At 45.0% G+C, this 20,305-nt stretch overlaps 1 protein-coding gene across 3 annotated transcripts in view; it reads right to left on the bottom strand.

The window, feature by feature from the left end:
* Positions 1 to 441: 441 nt before the first annotated feature.
* The window catches only part of LOC147701653 (suppressor of cytokine signaling 3-like), a 72,185-nt gene continuing 52,321 nt past the window's right edge, over positions 442 to 20,305 (bottom strand). For 2 of the 3 annotated variants that reach the window (XM_086930283.1, XM_086930285.1), the window contains exon 2: positions 442 to 3,822. In XM_086930283.1, the coding sequence (XP_086786409.1) occupies positions 3,029 to 3,712 (684 nt within the window). In that variant the 5' untranslated portion in view covers positions 3,713 to 3,822 and the 3' untranslated portion in view covers positions 442 to 3,028. Of the gene's footprint in view, positions 3,823 to 18,281; positions 18,370 to 20,305 lie in introns of those variants that run through there. The other variant, XM_086930284.1, reaches the window with a different exon arrangement.

Here is a 20,305-nt window from a genome sequence, read left to right as displayed (position 1 = left end):
TTACAATATGATTTTAGCAGAGACCAAATAAACAAATTCATTAAATCTGGTCTGGTACGGCTCTTGGTGAATTTGGCAAATTCACCAAGAGCCAATTATTACATCTAGTGATAATTAGCTCTTGGTGAATTTGGCAAATTCACCAAGAGCCAATTATTACATATAGTGATAATTACTAAGAGATACTAGCGTTGTTGCTCTTGTTATAAATTTTGTCTTCATAGGATTTGCCAAATTCACCAAGAGCCAATTATTACATCTAGTGATAATTACTAAGAGATACAAGCGTTGTTGCTCTTGTTATAAATTTTGTCTTCATAGGATTGTAATTAATGAAATGACTTAGTGTGTTTCGAATTTATAAATTGGATTTTGTAGATGTTTGTTAGGATGTATTTTTGATTGGTATTTTTGATTGATGTTTTCATGTTTTTTCCTTAGGTGTTGTTGTAATGTTTCATGTGAATTTGAAATGTATTTTATGAATTGAATAAGATTGTAAATGCGTTTTTGATATGTGTACTCCCCTTTTTTGTCTTTTAAACTTTCTGGAGTATACTAGTTTCTATGAAAATATATGAATAATAGGTATAAATAAATGTACCATGCCAGATTTAATGAATTTGTTTATTTGGTCTCTGCTAAAATCATATTTGTAAGTAGTGTGAGAAGGGGGCAACTTTTTGTGTGTGTTCATTATAAAACGGTCCAGCCCTCCCTCAGCCCCCCTAAAAAAGGGACCTAACTCCTTGTGTTTTTTTATAGAGCATTTGGAAACCACCAAAGATAACTCCAGGGTGCTGACAAGATGAATGTATTTGATACATACTGAAGCCCATTTCTAATTTAAGAACATCTGCTGGTGCCACTTTCATCAGCTGAGAGCCAGCCAACTTCAAGCGGACTTGGTTTCTTCAATTGAGTTGTCTGTCGGCCATAAGCAACTCTGTTCCACAATGAATAAACAACATGGTCAACCTCCAATTCATTTTATTTGGCACCACCTCTACATACAGAGCTTCAGTTATAAAATAAAGTGAAAGGAAATGTTCTAGACACACCACCAATAATAAAGCAGGTTTCATTCAAAGTTGTGTGCCATAAATCACCAGATTACTTTTTAGTGGGACCTCGGAGTTCAATTACAAGCCGACAGAAACAAACTAGGGAAGAGTAATTTGTAATAATCGGAAGGCAATGCCTGAAAAGCTGCATTGTGAGCCTTGTTTTAGTTGGGCAGGGGTTTACTTCTTTCGATTGCATGCCCTCAGGAAGGGATTTCCAGAATATGGAAGATATCACTCCAAGTGAACTGTCGTCCATGGAGTCATTGATGTATATAGGAACAACGTATTAGTTCTATCCTGGGTATGACATATTAGTGGGGTAAACCCGGCTGCAAAGTTTAGCTTTCGGGAGTGGACAGTACAGCTCCACTTCGCCTTTGGACAAAGAATGCAGCCTTTATGGCAGTCCTTCTCCATGCCCTCTGCAAGCCTTTAAGACCAGGCAACGCTAATGTAGTGGTGTATGCCGGCTACATAGTTAAGAACTAGTTTAGAAGTGTTGGGAGGATCTTTTCGGTTTCCTTATGATGTAATTCTTTTCAATCACTATTACCAGATACTAAATTAATACTTCGGCTTGTGGCAGGGGAGAATTCTATGCAGTATTCTCAATTGGGCGAATATAGATCAGGGTGTAAAATTACTTGGAGCCCAACTTTAAAAAATCCCTCGGCCCAAAATCTAGATCTGAAGGAAGGAATAGAGGGTAAAAAAATTCTGGTGCATTCTTAGTCCCCATGAGCTGCTTTTGCTGCTTTAAGGCAGGGAGTTTTGGATCTCATCCTCCCTTTGATCACTTGAAAGCCTGTTTTCTCCCGGTCTACCAGATTATGAATTTGCCCTGAATGTAAATGTGAGGTTCCTACAACATTGTAAATAAAGATTAAATAGGACAGGTGTTTTCAAACATTAGACACCCATTGTCCGGAGTAAAATATCACTTCTACCACTCTGCTCTTCCTGTGAAAAGATATTCCAGATTATAAATTGAGGCGATTAGCAGAGGGGTTCCTTTGCCCCTACATGCTTCAATCCCTAAATCAAGACAATTATCTGATAGAGACAGAAGGTCGAATATAACCAGCAGGCCACAATCTGGGAAGCAGCCCAAGGCTTGGGACCACAGAAATGTTGCACTCACTACTGGCCCTCCCACCACGACCAATGATGTAGACTCCAGGAATCATGACCGCAGACCACATCAACCACAGAGAAGAGCCAAGCTCCTTCGAGATACTGTGTAAACAATAGTCGGTGACTTAGCTGCCCTCCTGGAGCTCTCCAGCTGCAGCTCACATGAACCCTCCACAAGCATCTGAACCCAATGTAAACTGGCTGCCCGTCATTCACGCCAATGGAATGCTTTTTGAGACCACACTCTTCCCCAGCTCAAAGTGATTAGCTTTCTGTGTGGGTTCAATACAGCTCAGTTAACTTCACATACATTCCCAGAAAGGAGAGCAATAATGTGCAAGTGGGAGGACATCACCAAACAGACCTAGCTCAACAGAACCCACTTTTATGAACCACATTTCCCCAGGTCTTGCTGGACCAGAGATTCTATACTCAGACTAACTTTCTTTTACTGTTTCCAGCATTAGTTAGCAGCTCAAACCTGCAGTAAATAGATTGGTATTGATCTAAGGAGCCAATGGATTCATGTTGTGGATTCTGGAAGCCCCAGGCTCCGCTGGTGGCCATTTTAGCATTCCTTGCTTCTCTACCTGTGTTCTGGATCTTTGCTCCATCCTGAGCCTCCTTGAACAAAAACTTTGCACCATTGTTATTTTATGTTAAGATTTATAGTGCGGACACCTAGGCGCCTTCAGTGACACACCGACTGCAGCGTCATCCCATCTCAGGGTGAGGCACGATCATAATTGGCCTATACCAGTTATCAGTTCCGGCAATCTCAGCTCCTTGGCAAGAAATGGAAACATTGCTTTGCACCAAGGCTTCCTTTAGCAGGCACTTCCTTCTTTTTGACCCTCTTCCCTCCCCACTTCTTGTGGCTGGTTCTTGAAAACATTCCTAAGAACGGTAGGCACAGGCATGTCCTCCAAGTCTGCTCCTGAAGGAATTGAGCCTGGGTGAACATTTGCCACCATTGTTCGCTTGCACAGGTATTGTAGAGAGACCACTTTGTGGATGAGGGGTTTGGTGAGTATCAAGGGGATTGGGTGGTCCTTTCCGTCAATGTAGCATAGATTAGAGTCCGACTCCCCCACCGATGTCAGGTGCATATAGTGATCTACCAGTTTAACCACACACGGAAAGGTCGGAGGTCTTTCGGCACCAGGTACAGTTTCCAAATAAAAGGACTGCCCCTCCTGCTTGACCCTCAAATTAGTGATCCCTGCCATCGTCCGCACACTGAGAGTAAAGAGGTGGTGGTGGTCTGAAGAGTCTCGGATGAGGAACACCCCGACAGGCTGGTCAGACAGGAGCTTCTTGGCCTCTGTGCCAGACAGGGTGCTCCAGTAGAACCCGCTGGCTTCCAGCTTCTGCAGGGCCATCTCCACACCACCAAAGTCTCCACAGAATGACTTGTAGTGGTAGGACAGCTCGGGAGAGGTCATGGCCATGAAACTTGGAGGAAGGAGGTAAAGGCAGCGGTAAGAGCAGCACCAGCCGAGCGTTACCATCGTTGTTACTCGTGCTGCTTTGCCCAGACTGGGGCCAGTCCAGCTGCAACTCCTTTGTCAAAAGAATGAGCGCTCACCAGCATTCATCAGGATCTCACTGTTTCCAAGCGCTGCAGAAAGGGAAACACAAATGCACACATATTACCAGCTATTCACTTGCAAATTCCAGTAAACACAGACATTACCCAGAAGATGAAGTACCCATAGCAATGAGACGTTACTGGCTGTGAAGTACATTGGCTTTCCATTTCGCCTTGCTCTATATATACCCAGTTTCTATGAGGGCTATTCATGGATGAATGTAGATTTGTGAAACATATGAATGTTCATGAATGGTCATGCTTGCTAGGAGGTTGTGTAAATTTCTATCCAATCCAAAAATTCTTTCTTTTGGCCATCAAGGCCATAAAAGATACAATAAAAAGATTAAAAAAGAAGCATTCAATCATTTCATTATTACAGGGAAGTATTTACAAGCCATAAAATCAGTAGATTGCATTATTTAAGTGATATCCGTATTAACAGTCTCATAGCGTTAATTTCTATCAGCTAGGGCTCTCATGGGACGAATGTTGTAGAGTGTTTGGGTTGGTTTTAGTCTGCCGCTGAGGTTCCTGCACGTCTAATTACTTGTACGAGATATGCACCTTTTGTGGAGTCAAAGGTGCACAATGAAGGATTTGGGAGGCTGCCTCTTCCCGCCTACACTACTTTTATGTCTATCATGGGAACTCGGAGGATGCGTGGGGATTGGTCCATGGAACACCCAGACTCCAGACAAAAGACTATAATGTAGAAAATAAAATGGTGCTTTAATGGCAGCTTCAATGAGCTGCTTTCATTTTATCCAGAAGGTAAACGTTTCTCAAAGTGGTTAATTGGATTCCCTTGGAAAACCTCTCGGTCACAGTAATGGTGCCAAATCCTCCATCTTGATTATCCCCACAACCAAAGGACAAAGGCAGTCTTAAAGCTTAAAGACAGAACTTTTAAAACAAACTTTCAATAAATCTAAATGTGTTGTACATTTACAGTATCTGGCCAGACTAATCACAGGCACGACTCATCGTCCACCCAGTCCTCCTGCTGTTCTTTCCTGCTAGCTTAATTATTCATTAATTGTTGATTTGATTCTTGCACATAAAAAGTTATTCTTTGAAGACAATCTCCTGTAACTCCCTCTAATGCATCTACAGCCTTCCGACAATTCTTCTTCTTCCTGGCTTCCTATTTATACTTTAGTGTGTGTCCACGCGCTGTACGCCAGATGCTCTGAAGCCACCAGCAGATGATATTTTATTTAAGTCTTTTTATGAACAAGTGCTCCATCGGCAGTACAGCATTGTAACAGCAGCTCATCATATCAATCATTTGGCTGAAAAGAGCAATGTATGTATCAGCAGATGAGTAACATCGCCTGTCGTATTCCAATAAGCAGGGAGCAATGCCCTCAAACTCCAAGTGGCTCTTCAACAACCTACACTCGCGTTCGTCACCACTCCTTCGCCGTTTACAGACCCCTGCACCCCCAAATCCTTTCCCACTTGCGCGGACAACCTCTACCGAGGCTAGCAAATGGTGTTTAAGCACATGCCTAGCTCTACAGAAAGAAAACACATAAATGAATATATACATACATACATCTATACATACAGGCAAAAACAGAGCACATTGAGGAAATCGACCAGGAGGTATGTCGTTGTGATTCCCTGCGGGGAGAAAAACAGCGGAATAAGGACATACATTAATGGCTGACAGAAGGGGTAGTTGAGCAATGGTTAGGAGTGGCACGGAGAGGTGCTGGTCTGCGAGGGAATGGAAGAGGGCCACAATATGACCCCTACTGACCACTGACCCAACAGTTTGAGGGAACGTGAATGACATTGCAATGCAAAGCTTCAGCTGCGCAAGGATTGCAGTTTGGAGTGCAATTGCTGAGATAACCCCTGTAAAATGCAGGTTTACGGCGTTGGTTCCCTTAAAGTTTTTTCCTGCCATTTAGTTCAATGGACCGTTGCCAGAAGCAGTTTGTTTGAGGCGCGGTTGTTGACTGTGTGTTCGTCTGTTTCAGGTTCACTCAGGGACCCACCTGGGCATCATAATTGCTGGTCTGATAAAGGCCACATTATTGCACGCTGAGCAGGGGATTCCCAAGTGCCTGATCCGCAACATGCACCAGAACTGCAGTCAAAGTTCAGTGTCGCTTGTCGAATCATACTCTGCTGCTTCAGTGACTCCGGCGTTGCGTAATCAGGCACATTGGATATTCATTCTGAACCGAAACACTTAAAGAAAGTGTAAAGGGAGACTTGTCCGCAGCCCCCCCGACCCCACCCCCGCTCAATCCTCCCCCCTCAATCTGCCAGACCTCAACCAGGTGGGACAGGAAGCATCTTAGTTCGGTTCGAACCAGCATGTGTAAAGCCCTCCGTATCCGTCAACATCTGAATAATCCACCTGAGGAGAGGGCTTCATCTTTCCAATTTACCCATTAGAGGAATAGAATGTTTACACGTTGTGAAAATAGAAAAACCTTGCATCCGTATATTTAAGGGAACGGTAAATAACTCAGGTTTTCAGATAATCATCCTCTCTCAAATACCTCACTGCTTCTACTTTTTTTTATATTTTAGTTCAGTTAGAATGTATTATTTATTGGGGCATTCAGCCATACCACTTCATCCATTGGCTTTTTTTTTTGCATCATTCACATTTTTATTCCACCTGCTATATATCACAGGGCAACAGGTCAACCACTTTAACCATTCGCTGAGCTCTATGTGAGTGACGTCATTCCGCTGGTTCCCTTTTGTGTAAGGACTGCTGTGACAATGTGAGCTTTTTAACACTAATAGTTTTTTGGGGGGCTTTTTATCAATGTTCTTTTTTTTTAAAAAAATATTTGCATGGGTCCATCACCCCCAACAACAATGTTTAACACAAAACATGGTAAAATAAAATAATTAAAAAACATTGGCAAAGCCAAAACGCTGGCAACTAACACCAGGCCGATTGGCTTTGCCAATATTTGTTTGTTATGTGACAGAAGGGCACACCTCCTGGCTTTGTTTTTATTTCTATCTATTTCATGAGAAGAATGTAAAACTAGCTGGTCCCTATAAATTTAATAAATCAAATAATTTATACTGTAGCAATAGTAGTAAAAAAATACTTTATTGCATTCATCATTTGATTACAATAAATAGAAAATAAGCAGGCATAAAAGTAGAATAAAACAATCACATATTAACCATGCGTAGTATCATATAAAAGAAGATATACATAGGTCGTGATACCTGTCTTTGCATCTATATACAGATCCCATAAGCTATAACAATAGAGCTGAAATTGATGAACGCCCATAGACCTCTCTGTACTAGGCCTGGTTTCGGAAACATGTTTTTTAAACTTGCTAGATATTATCTTCAGACAGCTTAGGAAAGTTACTCCCTTTTCCTATTTACCTGATAACACATTTAATTGATTGGCAAGCTTATTTCTTTTTGGATATGTACCATTTAAATTGTGTTACAAATGGACCACTGGTTTTATGATAACAATCCGATCACGGATGAGCAGTAACAAGAATTAGAACAGTGCGTATTGAGAGCTCCATAGAAGACCATGAAGCGGCTCAAGGCCAATAATGTCTGGTACAAATCTTCCGTTTTCTTCCTATTTTTCCTTTTTTAATTTATAACATTCAATCCTCAGTGGGTGAAATGTTATAACTTGCTAATACTTCTCATGGGAAGAGTCTGTCCCGAACTGCCAGAGCAGGTCATCTCTGAACCAAAACACAAGCGACCCAGGACCGGTTTCATCTAAGTTATGGGCTCATCACCTGGGTACAGCTTGGTAACAGTGACACAGTGAGCACAGGACCCACGCCTGAGCATACCCAAGATTGATAGGTTGGGAGCTACCCGAGTGATTGCCAGTGCTTAAACAAATTGCAAGCATTTATCCCATCACCTTTTGTGTGTTTCATGTGTCGCCCTAAGTGGCTCTGTTTTTTTTTCCGTTTTTTTTTTCTTTTGACTCTGTGTGTTTTATTCCCAAGTGCAGCTGATTTTTTCATTCTGTATGGATGGACTCCATGACATTTTGACACACCAATGTATGCCCTGGTGCTGGATTGTTGTCACTACAACGCATGCTTTTACATCGCATGCCTTTACAACGCGGTTTTTACCATGCAGTCCATTACAACGCATAATGCTTTTAGGCGCTGGATAGTGAATTATTTAATTTACTATTCCAACTCCAGTCCCCGTGGATAGCAGGGAAGGTGTTGGATAGTAAATTAAATATATTCCCTATCCTAGAGCGCCCCCCAGCGCAATGCGTTGTAATGGTATGCGTTGTAATGGTTGCGATGTTATGGTAGTGCGTTGTAAAAAATGCGTTGTAAGTGATGTTCCCCCCTGGTGCTCGATGCAGACCCAGGCACTACTGAGCAGTCATCTTGTGTGCCACTATAACAGCATGCCAAATTATCATGAGGCATCTCAAAGAGGGGCTTACAGCCACGAAAATCAGAATAGAATATTTTCACTCCACACATGGTTTTAAAACTCCTACTACCAGTACGGTTCAGGTGTGAAATAAGGTATTGCTAGCACCTAGCTTTCACTGACACAAATTTAGCAACCACAGTCGCATTTAATAGCATGTTTCACCTGTGTAGGGTTAAGGTTTGTGCCACAACTTTCATAACTTAACGCCTTTACAAACATGCAACTATAGACATTCATTACAAGCTGTTGTAGTGCTTTTTATTTTATGTTTGCAAGTATGTGCCACAAATGAAAAAAAGGAAACATGATACCTTCCAAGAGTGCCTGCCTTATGCTCGCAATAAAAATATTAAATAAAAACAAGTCATTGATGTGGCTTTTTTTTTAAACCGGAAACCTTTGAGTTGGGCGATGCATTTTATAATATTTGTGATGGAAATAGCCATCAATAACCTAATCAAGCATTTTCAGATCTCAGGCAGCTAGAAAGTTATATCATGCAAAGGCTATATATTACCAAATACAAAAATAAGAAAAAAAACGTTGAACTATCTTTGGACTGAAGAAAAAGGCACTGTTTAGGCAGATGTGAACAATGCAACAGGCTTTGTGCAATGTACTATCATTTGGACTTGTAGAGAACACTAAAACCCATCAAGAACAACATCAGTTCCACCACCTCCACAGACACATCCTCCTCCAACATGGAATACCTGTCATTCAAGCTACATGTCATACATGTCATAGCCAACTTCACCATACGCAGTACTCTCATCTACAGATTACCGGGACCATGCACAAACTTCACTGACACCATCACAGACATGGTTGCACCACTCACCCTTGACTGCAGAAATTGTATCATATCTGGAGACCCGAACTTCCATCTGGAAGACCACGCTGACCCCCAACTCAAAGGCACTAATTGAAGTCCCTGAAAGCTGGGGCCTGGCCCAGCAAGTAAAGGGGCCTACCCATGTTACCAGACACTTCTTGGATCCTATTTTCACCACCTTCAACAACATTAGAGTTCACAATCCCACACCAGTCTCCAGGACAGATCTCACCCTTACCAAGCTCAGACTCACCGTTCAAAGTCCAATGCGCACGCACCACCACCAGACCAACAAGTACTGGAACACTGCTCTCAATACCCACCAACCGGTACACAGCAACAGCCTCTCAAAAGCCATCAAGAATTTCAACAATTGGACCACTTACTGCCCCAATTCCCAGGCCCTCCCTCAAACACAACAATACAACAAGATCTAGACCCCAGGCTAGTTGGTACACTGAGACACAGACTGATGAAATGCCACTGCAAACAACTGGAGCGTTAATGGAGAATAAGCCAGGGCAATACAGAAAGAAACATGTTCAAATCTGCCCTGAGCACCTACCACAAAATGATCCAGACCACCAAACGTGCCACTCTGGTGGACCGCATTGATGCCAGCAGCAAAAGAAGCAAAGAGAACTTTGACATTTTGAAGGATTACACCTCTCAAACGGCCACCTCCAACTCAATCACCTCCTCAATCAACAATCTCTCTCAATCTTAAGCAACAAAATCACCACCATTTACAGCAACTTCAATCTCCAAACAGACCCGACAGATCTCGCTAAACACCTCCTGATCTTTTCAGAGAACCAATGCTAACCACATGGCCTGTCATCTCCCCAGACAAAACCACAGCCACCAGGGGTCCATTCACTCAGGGGCCCCAACGAAGCCCTGCCCACATCACGCCTACTCCAGAGGAATGCAATCTATCAGCACCATGCTCACACACATTCTGAATGCCTCCACGTCTTCAGTGACCTTCACAGATGCTTGGAAACATGCAACTGTCCTCTCATTGCTGAAGAAACCCTCCGCAGATCGTTTAACACTTGCCATCTACAGACACATCTCCCTGCTATAATTCCCAGCCATGGCCTTAGAGAGAATCATCATCAGATGCCTCACCAAATACCTCAACAACCACAAAATCATCAACACAACTCTGATTTCAGACCCAACCATAGCATAGAATCTGTCCTCATTGCCACCACAGATGACATCCGCATGACTCTGGACAGAGGAGACATAACGGCTCTCATCCTCATGAAATTCTCTGCAGCATTTGGCACAGTCTTCCACCCAATCCTCATCCAACTCTTATATGACACCATAATCCAAGGACATACACTCCAATGGATCTGCTCCTCTCGGACTGGAAGGACATAGCCAGGAAGCTTGACACCATACACCTAGGAAGCCTGCGACCTCATCTGCGAAGTTCCGCAGGGATCTCCCTGAGCCTGACCCTCTTCAATGCATACACAATCCCTCTAACTAGTATCATCCGCTCCCACAATATTAACATCCTCCCCTACATGGATGACATGCAACTAATGTTCTCCCTGATGGACAAGATGTCCATGACCTGAATCAAGTTCAATGCCCTCACAAATGAAATTGTCCACTGGATGAAGACCAACTGTCTAAATCTGAACATTGACAAAACCAAAATAGTGATCTTCAGGAGCAGCACTTCTCCGTGGGACTACCTTGAGGCCAAAAGGACTAAGACCAATAGCCACGCCAAGAACATCACACAAACTCAACATGACTGTCCAAGTCAACGCCTCACACTTCCATACGCCGACAATGCTGAAGAAGTTTTTGAAATAGCTCCCAATCAGCACCAAGAAAACTGTTAGGAACACCCTAGTCACAAGCTAGCTGGACTACGGGATCACCCTCTATGCCAGGATCAACAAAAAACTCCCCAGAAGGCCACAGGCCATTCAGAACTCAGCAGCCAGAATCACTCTCAACCGCCCATGCCCCACTCACATCACACCACACCACACCTGATGGAACTCCACTGGCTCCCCATACACAAACAAGCACAATTCAAACTCCTCACCCACACTTTCAAGGCACTATATAACACTTCCCCAACATACCTCAACAATCAAAATTCCCTATTCTCAGAAGATGGTAGACGAAGGCGCCAGCCGTAAACCATCCTGGTAGAGGGACGCCTCGTGACCAAGATATTGTGACAGACCTTGGGAGGAAGGTCAAAAGCTGTCAACTGTAGCCACTCAATCTCGAAGCAGCAAGGCGGAGTGTTAAGAGATTGGGGTGGAGAACTATCCCCTTCTGCTGTGACAGAAGATCCTCCAGAAAGGGCAGCCTCATTGGAGGATCGATTGCCATTCTCAGCAGCTTGGAATACCAGACTCTTCATTCCCAGTCTAGAGCCACAAGGATGAATTGGGCCCTGTTGTTCCTGAACTTCTTGAGGACTCTGGGCAGGAGTGGAATGGGAGGAAAGGCATACAGGAGGCCTGCATTCCACTCAAGATGAAAAGCGTCTCCGAGCGAGAGACGGTTTGAATTCTCCAGCGTGCAGAACTGCTGATATTGTGTGTTCTTGTAGGAATTCTCCAGCGTGCAGAACTGCTGATATTGTGTGTTCTTGTAGGTGGAGAACAGATCTAACCAAAGCTTTGCCCACTGCTGAAAGACCTTGCACCACCTCCGGATGGAGGTGCCATTCATATTCCCCTAGGTATCTTTAGCTGCATTTGTACGCTCTGGTGTTCACAGAACTGGCCAGATGTGGAACTATTAGGAATATGCCATGCTGTTACAGCCATGACCAGAGAAACAGGGTGTCTTGACAAAGGGTCCACGACCCCACCCCGCTCTGCTTGGTGCAGTATAACATGGCGGTGGGGTCCTTGAACACTCGCTCTAGCCTTACCTGGATGGAGGGTAGCAAGGCTTTCGATGCCAATCGGATTGCTCAGAGCTCCAATAAGTTGATGTGGACTTCTGATTCCACCGGAGAGTAGAGTCCTCTGATCTCCACCTCCCCCAGATGGCCACCCCATCCAAGGAATGATGCATCTGTCACTACTATCCGATATAATCTGCTGCTGACCCAATTGTGAGCCACTGCTGCAGGTCCTCTGTAGTTCCCTCTGAGATCTGTACTATGTCGGAGAGATACCCCTGATGCTGCACCCACTGGAATTTCAAGTCCCACTGCAAGGCCCACATATGAAAATCAGTGCTTAATTTGTAAACAAATATGTGCCTGGGCCATCGTCAGAAGGCCACTGCAGCTTGCACCACCCATTTCCCCTGCCAGCACTGCCAATGACAGTACTAATACAACTACAAACCATCACACTCCTACAAGTGTGAAAATTCAGACCAATTCCAGGTGCCCCCCACACTATAAGGATGGTTTGGACAGCAGGTATTTATCCTTTGTAATGTATATTGAATTCATAAACTGCTGTTGTTGTGCTCACTTCTAAATTAGACAGACACCGCCACCACGTGGCAGACAGTCATATGTGGCGGTGTTGACATTAAGTGACAGAGTCGAACACAGGAAACCACTGGCTCAGATTAAGCACTGATGCCAATGGGCATGTGTCACAAGCAGCATGCGGGAGGCCCAGCAGCTTCAGAGACAGTCTCACCGAAATCCAGAATAGAGGCTGAAACATCGATATGATAGCCTGAATATCCGGGACTCGCTGTTTGGGAGGGTAGGCCCGAAACTGCACAGTGTCCAGAACAGTGCAGATAAAAGGTAGTGTTTGAGAGGGAGTCAGGTGTAACTTTGGCACTTTGATAGTGTACTCCAGCAAATGCGGGAGGTCCTCTGTAGTCTAGAGGTGGGCGACGACAGCCTGGGCTGAGCCCACCTTCAAAAGCCAGCTGTCAAGATAGGGGAAGACTGGCACCCCTGATTTCCACAGATGAGCTGTAACCACCACCATAACCTTGGTGAACATCCGAGGGGCACTGGTGAGGCCAAAAGAGAGCACAACAAACTGAAATTGCACGTTGCCCACCGTGAACTGCAGGTAACATCTGTGGGCAAGCAGGATGGGAATATGGAATTATGCATCCTGCAAATCCAATGCTGTAATCCAGTCTCCAGGGCAGACAGGACCTAAGCTAGAGTGAGCATGTTGAATGTCTCCTTCTTGAAATAATTTGGAGAGCGCAGGTTGAGGATAGGATGAAGGCCTGCGTCCTTTTTGGGCACTAGAAAGTAGCGTGAATAGCAACCATTACCTACTTCTGCTGTTGGTGCTCTCTCTATGGCTATTTTGGCCAAAAGAGCTGTCACTTCCTGGCAGGGAAGAGAAAGCAGGTCCTCCGTCAGCCTGTCATATGTAGGTGGCTTGGAGGGAAGTGTAGTATCAAAGGGGAGGGAGTAGCTCCTTCCGACTATCTGCAAAACTCACCTGTCTGATGTTATCGACTGCTAGTGGGGCAGGTGATAGTGAACCCTACCCCCTCTTTCCCCCACTGGGTGCCCATGATGGTAAATGGTTAGATGAGGACGGTTTGGAGGCTGTGGCTTCTGGAGGAGTAGATGGATTTGACCTGACCACTGGCCACCTGATCTGCCCAGCAGGTAGGAACCGCGTACATGGCCACGCAGAGACTTGAAAGCTTGTGTGCCACAGAGGCTGGGCAGGTAAGGACACGGATGTACACCCTTTTCTGTGGCCAAGAAAGAAGCAAAAGACAGTGAGGATGACGAGGGGCCACAGAAAGGGCCAAGGACCTGGCTGCAGCCCGGCTGTCCTTACAAACATCCAGTGCTGAATCTACCTGGTCTCCAAAGAGATGGGAGCCATCGAAGGACATGTCCACGAGTGATGACTGAACATCTCCAGAAAAGCCAGTAGTCCTCAACCATGCGTGGCGTCGAAGGGCCATTGTTGATAAAACCACTCTGCCTAGTGAGCCGGTGGTGTCTTGTCCACAGCGAATGGTGAACTTAGCTTTATCTCCTCCCATCAGCAACAACATGAAAGAGCACGACTCGTGACTCCTCCTCTCCTTCCTCCATAGCGCGATACGGGGAGAAAGCATGGCAGTATCTGGAGCAGTGTCCGGTCCACTGGCTTCACCCAGATCCTCAAACCAGTCCATTTGTTCTTCAAAAGGTTGGTTTTCTTCAGGGTCCACTGACCCCTCCCATTCCTCCCCGAGTACTAGCCTACAAGAATAGGGCTCAGGCGCTGGCTCAACTGCGGAGCCAGGCCTCAAGTGAGGACGCTCTCTCAGCTCGTCGGCTGATGGGTGGGTTAAGGTGAAGCACGCTTCGACTTCTGTTTTTGTCTTGTGGGACTTCGACTTACCTAAGTGGTCGATGAAGTGGAGTGTAACAGAGACCTCAGGCCCCGCGACCACGGGACATTCCTCTGGACTGGCACCTGGATTGTTGTGGCATTGCACGTCGAACCACCATAAACTTGAGGGATCGCTCCCTCAAGACCTTCATATGCATGGCAAGGCAGCCGATGCAGGTCTTCGGGTCATGTTCCCGCTCGAGGCACAAGAGGCAAACAAGGGGCTGGATTCAGCATGCCATCGAGCAAGACCAACCGATTAAAGATAAATTATTAAACAATGGTATTAAGATTATGATTGCCATATATAAGAACTGTAAACATGAATTTATTTTGGGGCTGAATGTTTTGATAAAGATTTTAATTTTGGTTAAACTTGTACTTACTATTTGGAAGAAAAAAATCACAGAACAGTTTTTTTTATTCATTTTGCATGCGCGACAATTATATCCATCATTCTAAATAAAAGTGTATTCTTTCAGTATTAAATGCCCAGTTATCTTCGTACGACATATGAATGCTGCTTGCGAGTATGAATGGCTGAGTGGATGAACAGAGGATGAAGGAAACTAAAGTTTTTAGAGTCTGGTCAGAGGTAATGAAGTGAAGGTAAGACCATTAAGTGACTAGCTGTTTAGGCTGCAATAAGGGAGATAATGTGGACTAGAGACGGATTTAATGTGGGGGAAATGGTTTTAGTGCTTAAAATAGAACCATCTGTTAGAATACTACCCAACTCTCTAAGGACTTCAACATAATTGCTCTAATCTGCTACAAAGTTGTTTTCCTTCCAACGTTCTTATTAATATTGGTATTCAAAGATATTCAGTTATTTAACAATATAAATGTTTCTGCTTTGAACATTTCTCTAAATTAATTATTTCATGTCACAATTAAAGAGGACATCCGCAACTATAAAGCAATGAAATAACATCCTATACCAGCATTGGTGGGAGGGGTGGACCACGATGTTGGCTGGAAGGTCCGATTGGTCAAGCAAGTCATAGAACTGATGACATTCAGTGCGAAAATGTTACCACATACAGGGGCATATTTGCAAAGAAATGAGGCAGTGTAGCGCTGAAAGCAATTTAGCAGTGCCACACTGCGTCATTTAAAAAATGTAGGGATGCCCCATATTCAGAATGATATGGCGCACCCCTGTGTTTTCCTTTGTGCCAGCACAAAAAAAGCTGCCTAGCGCCAACGTAGACAACCTTTTGCCATGGTGCAAGTGTGCCTGCGTTGCAGGGATGATTGTTTATGTGCACCTTCCTGCACTGGGTTAGCGACACAAGTGATGCTAACCAGCACAAAGTGTTTTTTATCAATTTACTTTCCATCGCAAAACTTTTTTTGCGTTGGAAAGTACCCTACAAGTAACGCAAAGCAGTGCAAAGCATTGCTTTGAGTTACTTAGCACCGAGGGGGCATTACATGGGTGGTACATGGGTGTTCCCATCCCACCACACATGCCTTTTGACTCAAAACCCTATTCACAAACAAATGTAGACAGGGTTTAGCGCAAAAAGTTGACACCTTAGCAGCGGCGCGAATTCCGATGCGGTGCTGGACATTCCATTCTTCCCCATCCCCTGGTCGTCATGCGCACACGCCCACCATGACTCATGAGGGCCGGGGGCCGCCATGAGTACGGAAGGGGTTAATGCCATCTGAGAGGAGGCATTCAGAGGGGAAATTATTTCATTTCTCCTTTTTTTTGCTACTTTGCAAATGTGCTGCACTGTACAGCACACATATAAAGTGGGAAAAGTGTTTGAACTTGTCTAGGCATAGTATTTTGTCCAGGAAGTGTACCCTTCCTGTACAAAATCTATGCTAGACTCAGGAATGCGCCTTTGTGCTATGGTGCTAAGGTGTTTGCCTGAGGCACAGCAACTGAAATCAGCACCAGAGCTGCCCGTCACCAATGTGGCGGCTGCACTGCGTTGCGTGACTATTTTGAATTACAGGACTAAAGTATTTCTCCTCGTTGCGCCACTCTAACGCCTGCTATTCAATGGCGTTAGTTGTTGGCGTTGCCTCAGATTTACAGGGACCGATTCACAGAATGAACTTAAGACTCAATCCTAAACTTACTACTATTTTGGTATTCACAGAATGCACTTACTGTTGTTGGCATTCACAGAATGAATTAACTCATTTCGGTATTCACAGAAGTTAGTAGTCCTAACTTTAGGACTCCTAAATGCCTTCTGTGAATACCGAAAGTCTTAAAATTAGGATTTTTCTCAATTTAGTAGTAGTAAAGTTAGGACTCCTAACTTTAGGACTCCTAAATGCCTTCTGTGAATACCGAAAGTCTTAAAATTAGGATTTTTCTCAACTTTACTACTACTAGACTGAGAAAAATCCTAATTTTAAGACTTTCGGTATTCACAGAAGGCATTTAGGAGTCCTAGAGTTAAGACTACTAACTTCTGTGAATACCGAAATGAGTAAGTTCATTCTGTGAATGCCAAAAGTAGTAGTAAGTTTAGGACTGAGTCTTAAATTCATTCTGTGAATCGGGCCCACAGATCCTTGTAAATCTGGGGCAGCGTCACAAAGTGGGTGTGGCAGTTGAACGGCAGTTACGCCACGCAACATGGCTTTGCGCCACATTTTAAATATGGAGCAGGGCACTGCACCCCCATAGCATCATAAAGAGTGACGCTCCTGTGGCGCAATGCCCTTGTAAATATGCCCCACAATGTGGTAACATTGTGTGCATGGAAACACCAGTACATTCTGCGTTATGCGAGGTGTTGAGACATTAGCGGGCGCCTGCACTAAATACACAACCCGGTGCGCCTTCGGTGACGCCCTCATCTCGGGAATACTGGGTGGTATCTACGGGGAAACCATTACACCGCTGCTTCAGTTTTTTTCCACAGCGCGGTAATCAGCAGCCCTTTCCAAGCTCCCTGGTCTAAAAGGAGTCATATGCAGAAATACCGCGTGTTGCGCCCGTTCCAAACTGCCAAACTATAAACACTGCAGTTTTTCACTGCGCAAATCCCTTTGAGCTTTACCTGAATAAATGTTTCTGGTTCTGTGTTTTTTGCCCCCCACTTGTGATCCCGATTCTGCACGCACCAGTGTATTACCGCGAGTCCTGTAAAGAGGGGGAGGGGCGAGGGAGGTTTCCCAGGTATTAACACACGTTTCCCTCAACGAGCCGTGACAAACGAGCGGAGAGCAGCGCGGGGTTCCCGGCACTCCGTGACCGGTCCTCTTCGGTTTCATTACCCAGGTGCCCTGGGCTCGGTTCAGCGGCCCCAGCTGCCAGAGTCCGCCGGGCACTATTAATTACCCCTCGGAGCTATTTTTAATCCCCGCCGCTATATGTCTCCTTACTGCTCTGATTAATAGGAGCTGACGGAGAGCCTAATGGGGCGATGGACAAGGCAGCAAAGAGGGCTGGCCCCGGACCAAAGAGGCTGGGGCGTGGCTAAAAAAAGTGCAGGAGGTGCAGTAGCACCGGAACCCAGACTTTGACGCGAGCGTTTTCTTTTGTCCAATCCCTGCGTGCGCTTCATTTAAAAAAAAAACGTCGTCTCTTTTAATTGGTTCCTGTGAACAAAGTATTCCAAAAAACATACATCCCCATGAACAATGACAACATATAAAGCATGCTGAGAACACAGATCCAAACATCAAGGTTTGCGAAATAAAACTCTTCCAACAAAGCAACAATGAAAATAGGTCAGGTGTGCCAAAAGTATAACCCACACATATCAAAGCCAACGAGAACAGCCAGCATCTTCCAAAAAAATCCGTGCACTCCATCTAACAATCAAAGGAGGCTCTACTATTATTTTAGTGTGTGCACTTTTATAAAGCGCGAACTCGACCCGAAGGTATTGGAGCGCTTCACATACCTGTTACGTGCACTAGGACACATTCATTTCTAGCGCACCGGGAGATGAAGTGATTTGCCCAGATTCACGGGATGTTGAGCTGGTACCAGACTCGACTAGGGTGACCAACTGGCATTGGTGCAAATTCAGGACGGTGAGTGTAAAAATTCAGGACAAAGGGTCAAAATTCAGGACACAAATTCAGGACAGGAGGTCAAAATTCAGGACAAAACTTTAGGACAATAGGTACGTTTTACAGACACATCAGTGGTCGCGCAATAGTATATAAGTAAGCCCAGCCATTTCCAAACATATTCAACCATTTGCAAACCTATCCATCATGTATCCTTCCATCTATCATTTCACTCATCTATCATTTCACTCATCCATCCCTTCATCCATCCTTTCACTCATCCTCCATTATCCATCCATCCATCCACCCTTTCACCCTATCCATCTGTACACTTATCCATCCACTCTTCATCCCATCCATCCATTCACTCATCCATTCAGCCATTTACCCTTTCACCAATCCAGCCATCCTTTCACTTACTAATCCTTCCACCCATCCACTCTTTTAGTCATCCATCCATCCTCCCTTTCTCTCTCCATCGACCCTTTCACTTAGCCTTCCTTCCATCCATCCATCCACCCACCCATCCATCCATCTACTCATCCACTCTTGAATCCATCCATTGCCCCTATCACTCATCCACCTATCATTTCACTCCTTCACACATCTATTCATCCTTTTGTCCATCTACCCTCCCTTTCACTCACTCATCCATCCTTACACCCACCCTTTCACTCATATGTCCATTCATTCACCCTTGCACTTATCAATCCATCAATCCATCCATCATTTCACTCATCCATCTACCCCCCATCATCCACCCACCCACTCATCCATCCTTTCACCCACCCACCATCCACCCACCCACTCATCCATCCATCCTTTCACCCACCCACTCATCATCCATCCATCCATCCTTTCACCCACCCACGTATCCATCCATCCATCCTTTCACCCACTCTCCATCCATCCATCCTTTCACCCACCCATCATCCATCCATCTGTCCTTCCCCTCATCATCCATGCCCTCATCATCCATCCATCCTTCCCCTCATCATCCATCCATCCATCCTTTTCCCTCATCATCCATCCATCCTTTTCCCTCATCATCCATCCATCCTTTTCCCTCATCATCCATCCATCCTTCCCCTCATCATCCATCCATCCATCCTTTTCCCTCATCATCCATCCATCCATCTGTCCTTCCCCATATCATCCATCCATCCTTCCCCTCATCATCCATCCTTCCCCTCATCATCCATCCATCCTTTTCCCTCATCATCCATCCATCCATCTGTCCTTCCCCGCATCATCCATCCATCCTTCCCCTCATCATCCATCCATCCTTTTCCCTCATCATCCATCCATCCTTTTCCCTCATCATCCATCCTTCCCCTCATCATCCATCCATCCATCCATCCTTCCCCTCCATCCATCATCTTTCCACTCATCCATCCTCCCTTTCATCCATCCTTCCCCTCACCCATCCATCCATCCATCCCATCCATTTATCCTGCCCCTCATCCATCCATCCTTTCCCTCCATCCATCCATCCATCCTTCCCCTCATCCATTTATCCTTCCCCTCATCCATCCATCCTTCCCCTCCATCCATCATCCTTCCCCTCATCCATCATCCTTCCCCTCATCCATCTTTCCCCTCATCAATCATCCAGCTACCCTTCCACCCATACATCCAGCTATTTACATTTTCTCTCCATCCATCCCCTCACTCATCAATCCATCTATCCTCTCTCATTATCCATTTATTCAATCTTTCATTCATCCATTCACCCTTTCACTAATTCATCCAGCCATTCACACATCCCTTCACTTACATACTCGCCCACCTTTCCATATTAATTTTGAGCTGAGCCCTTTTGAGAAGAGGCCCATCAAGAACTTCACCCTCGCTGCATGGGCCGTTCCAGGACTGGGACAGAAGCCACCCAGGGCGGACACAGGATCCACCA

Source organism: Lissotriton vulgaris, chromosome 7, assembly GCF_964263255.1.
Source record: "Lissotriton vulgaris chromosome 7, aLisVul1.2, whole genome shotgun sequence".
NCBI lineage: Eukaryota > Metazoa > Chordata > Amphibia > Caudata > Salamandridae > Lissotriton > Lissotriton vulgaris.
This window is presented reverse-complemented; position numbering and strand designations above follow the sequence as displayed.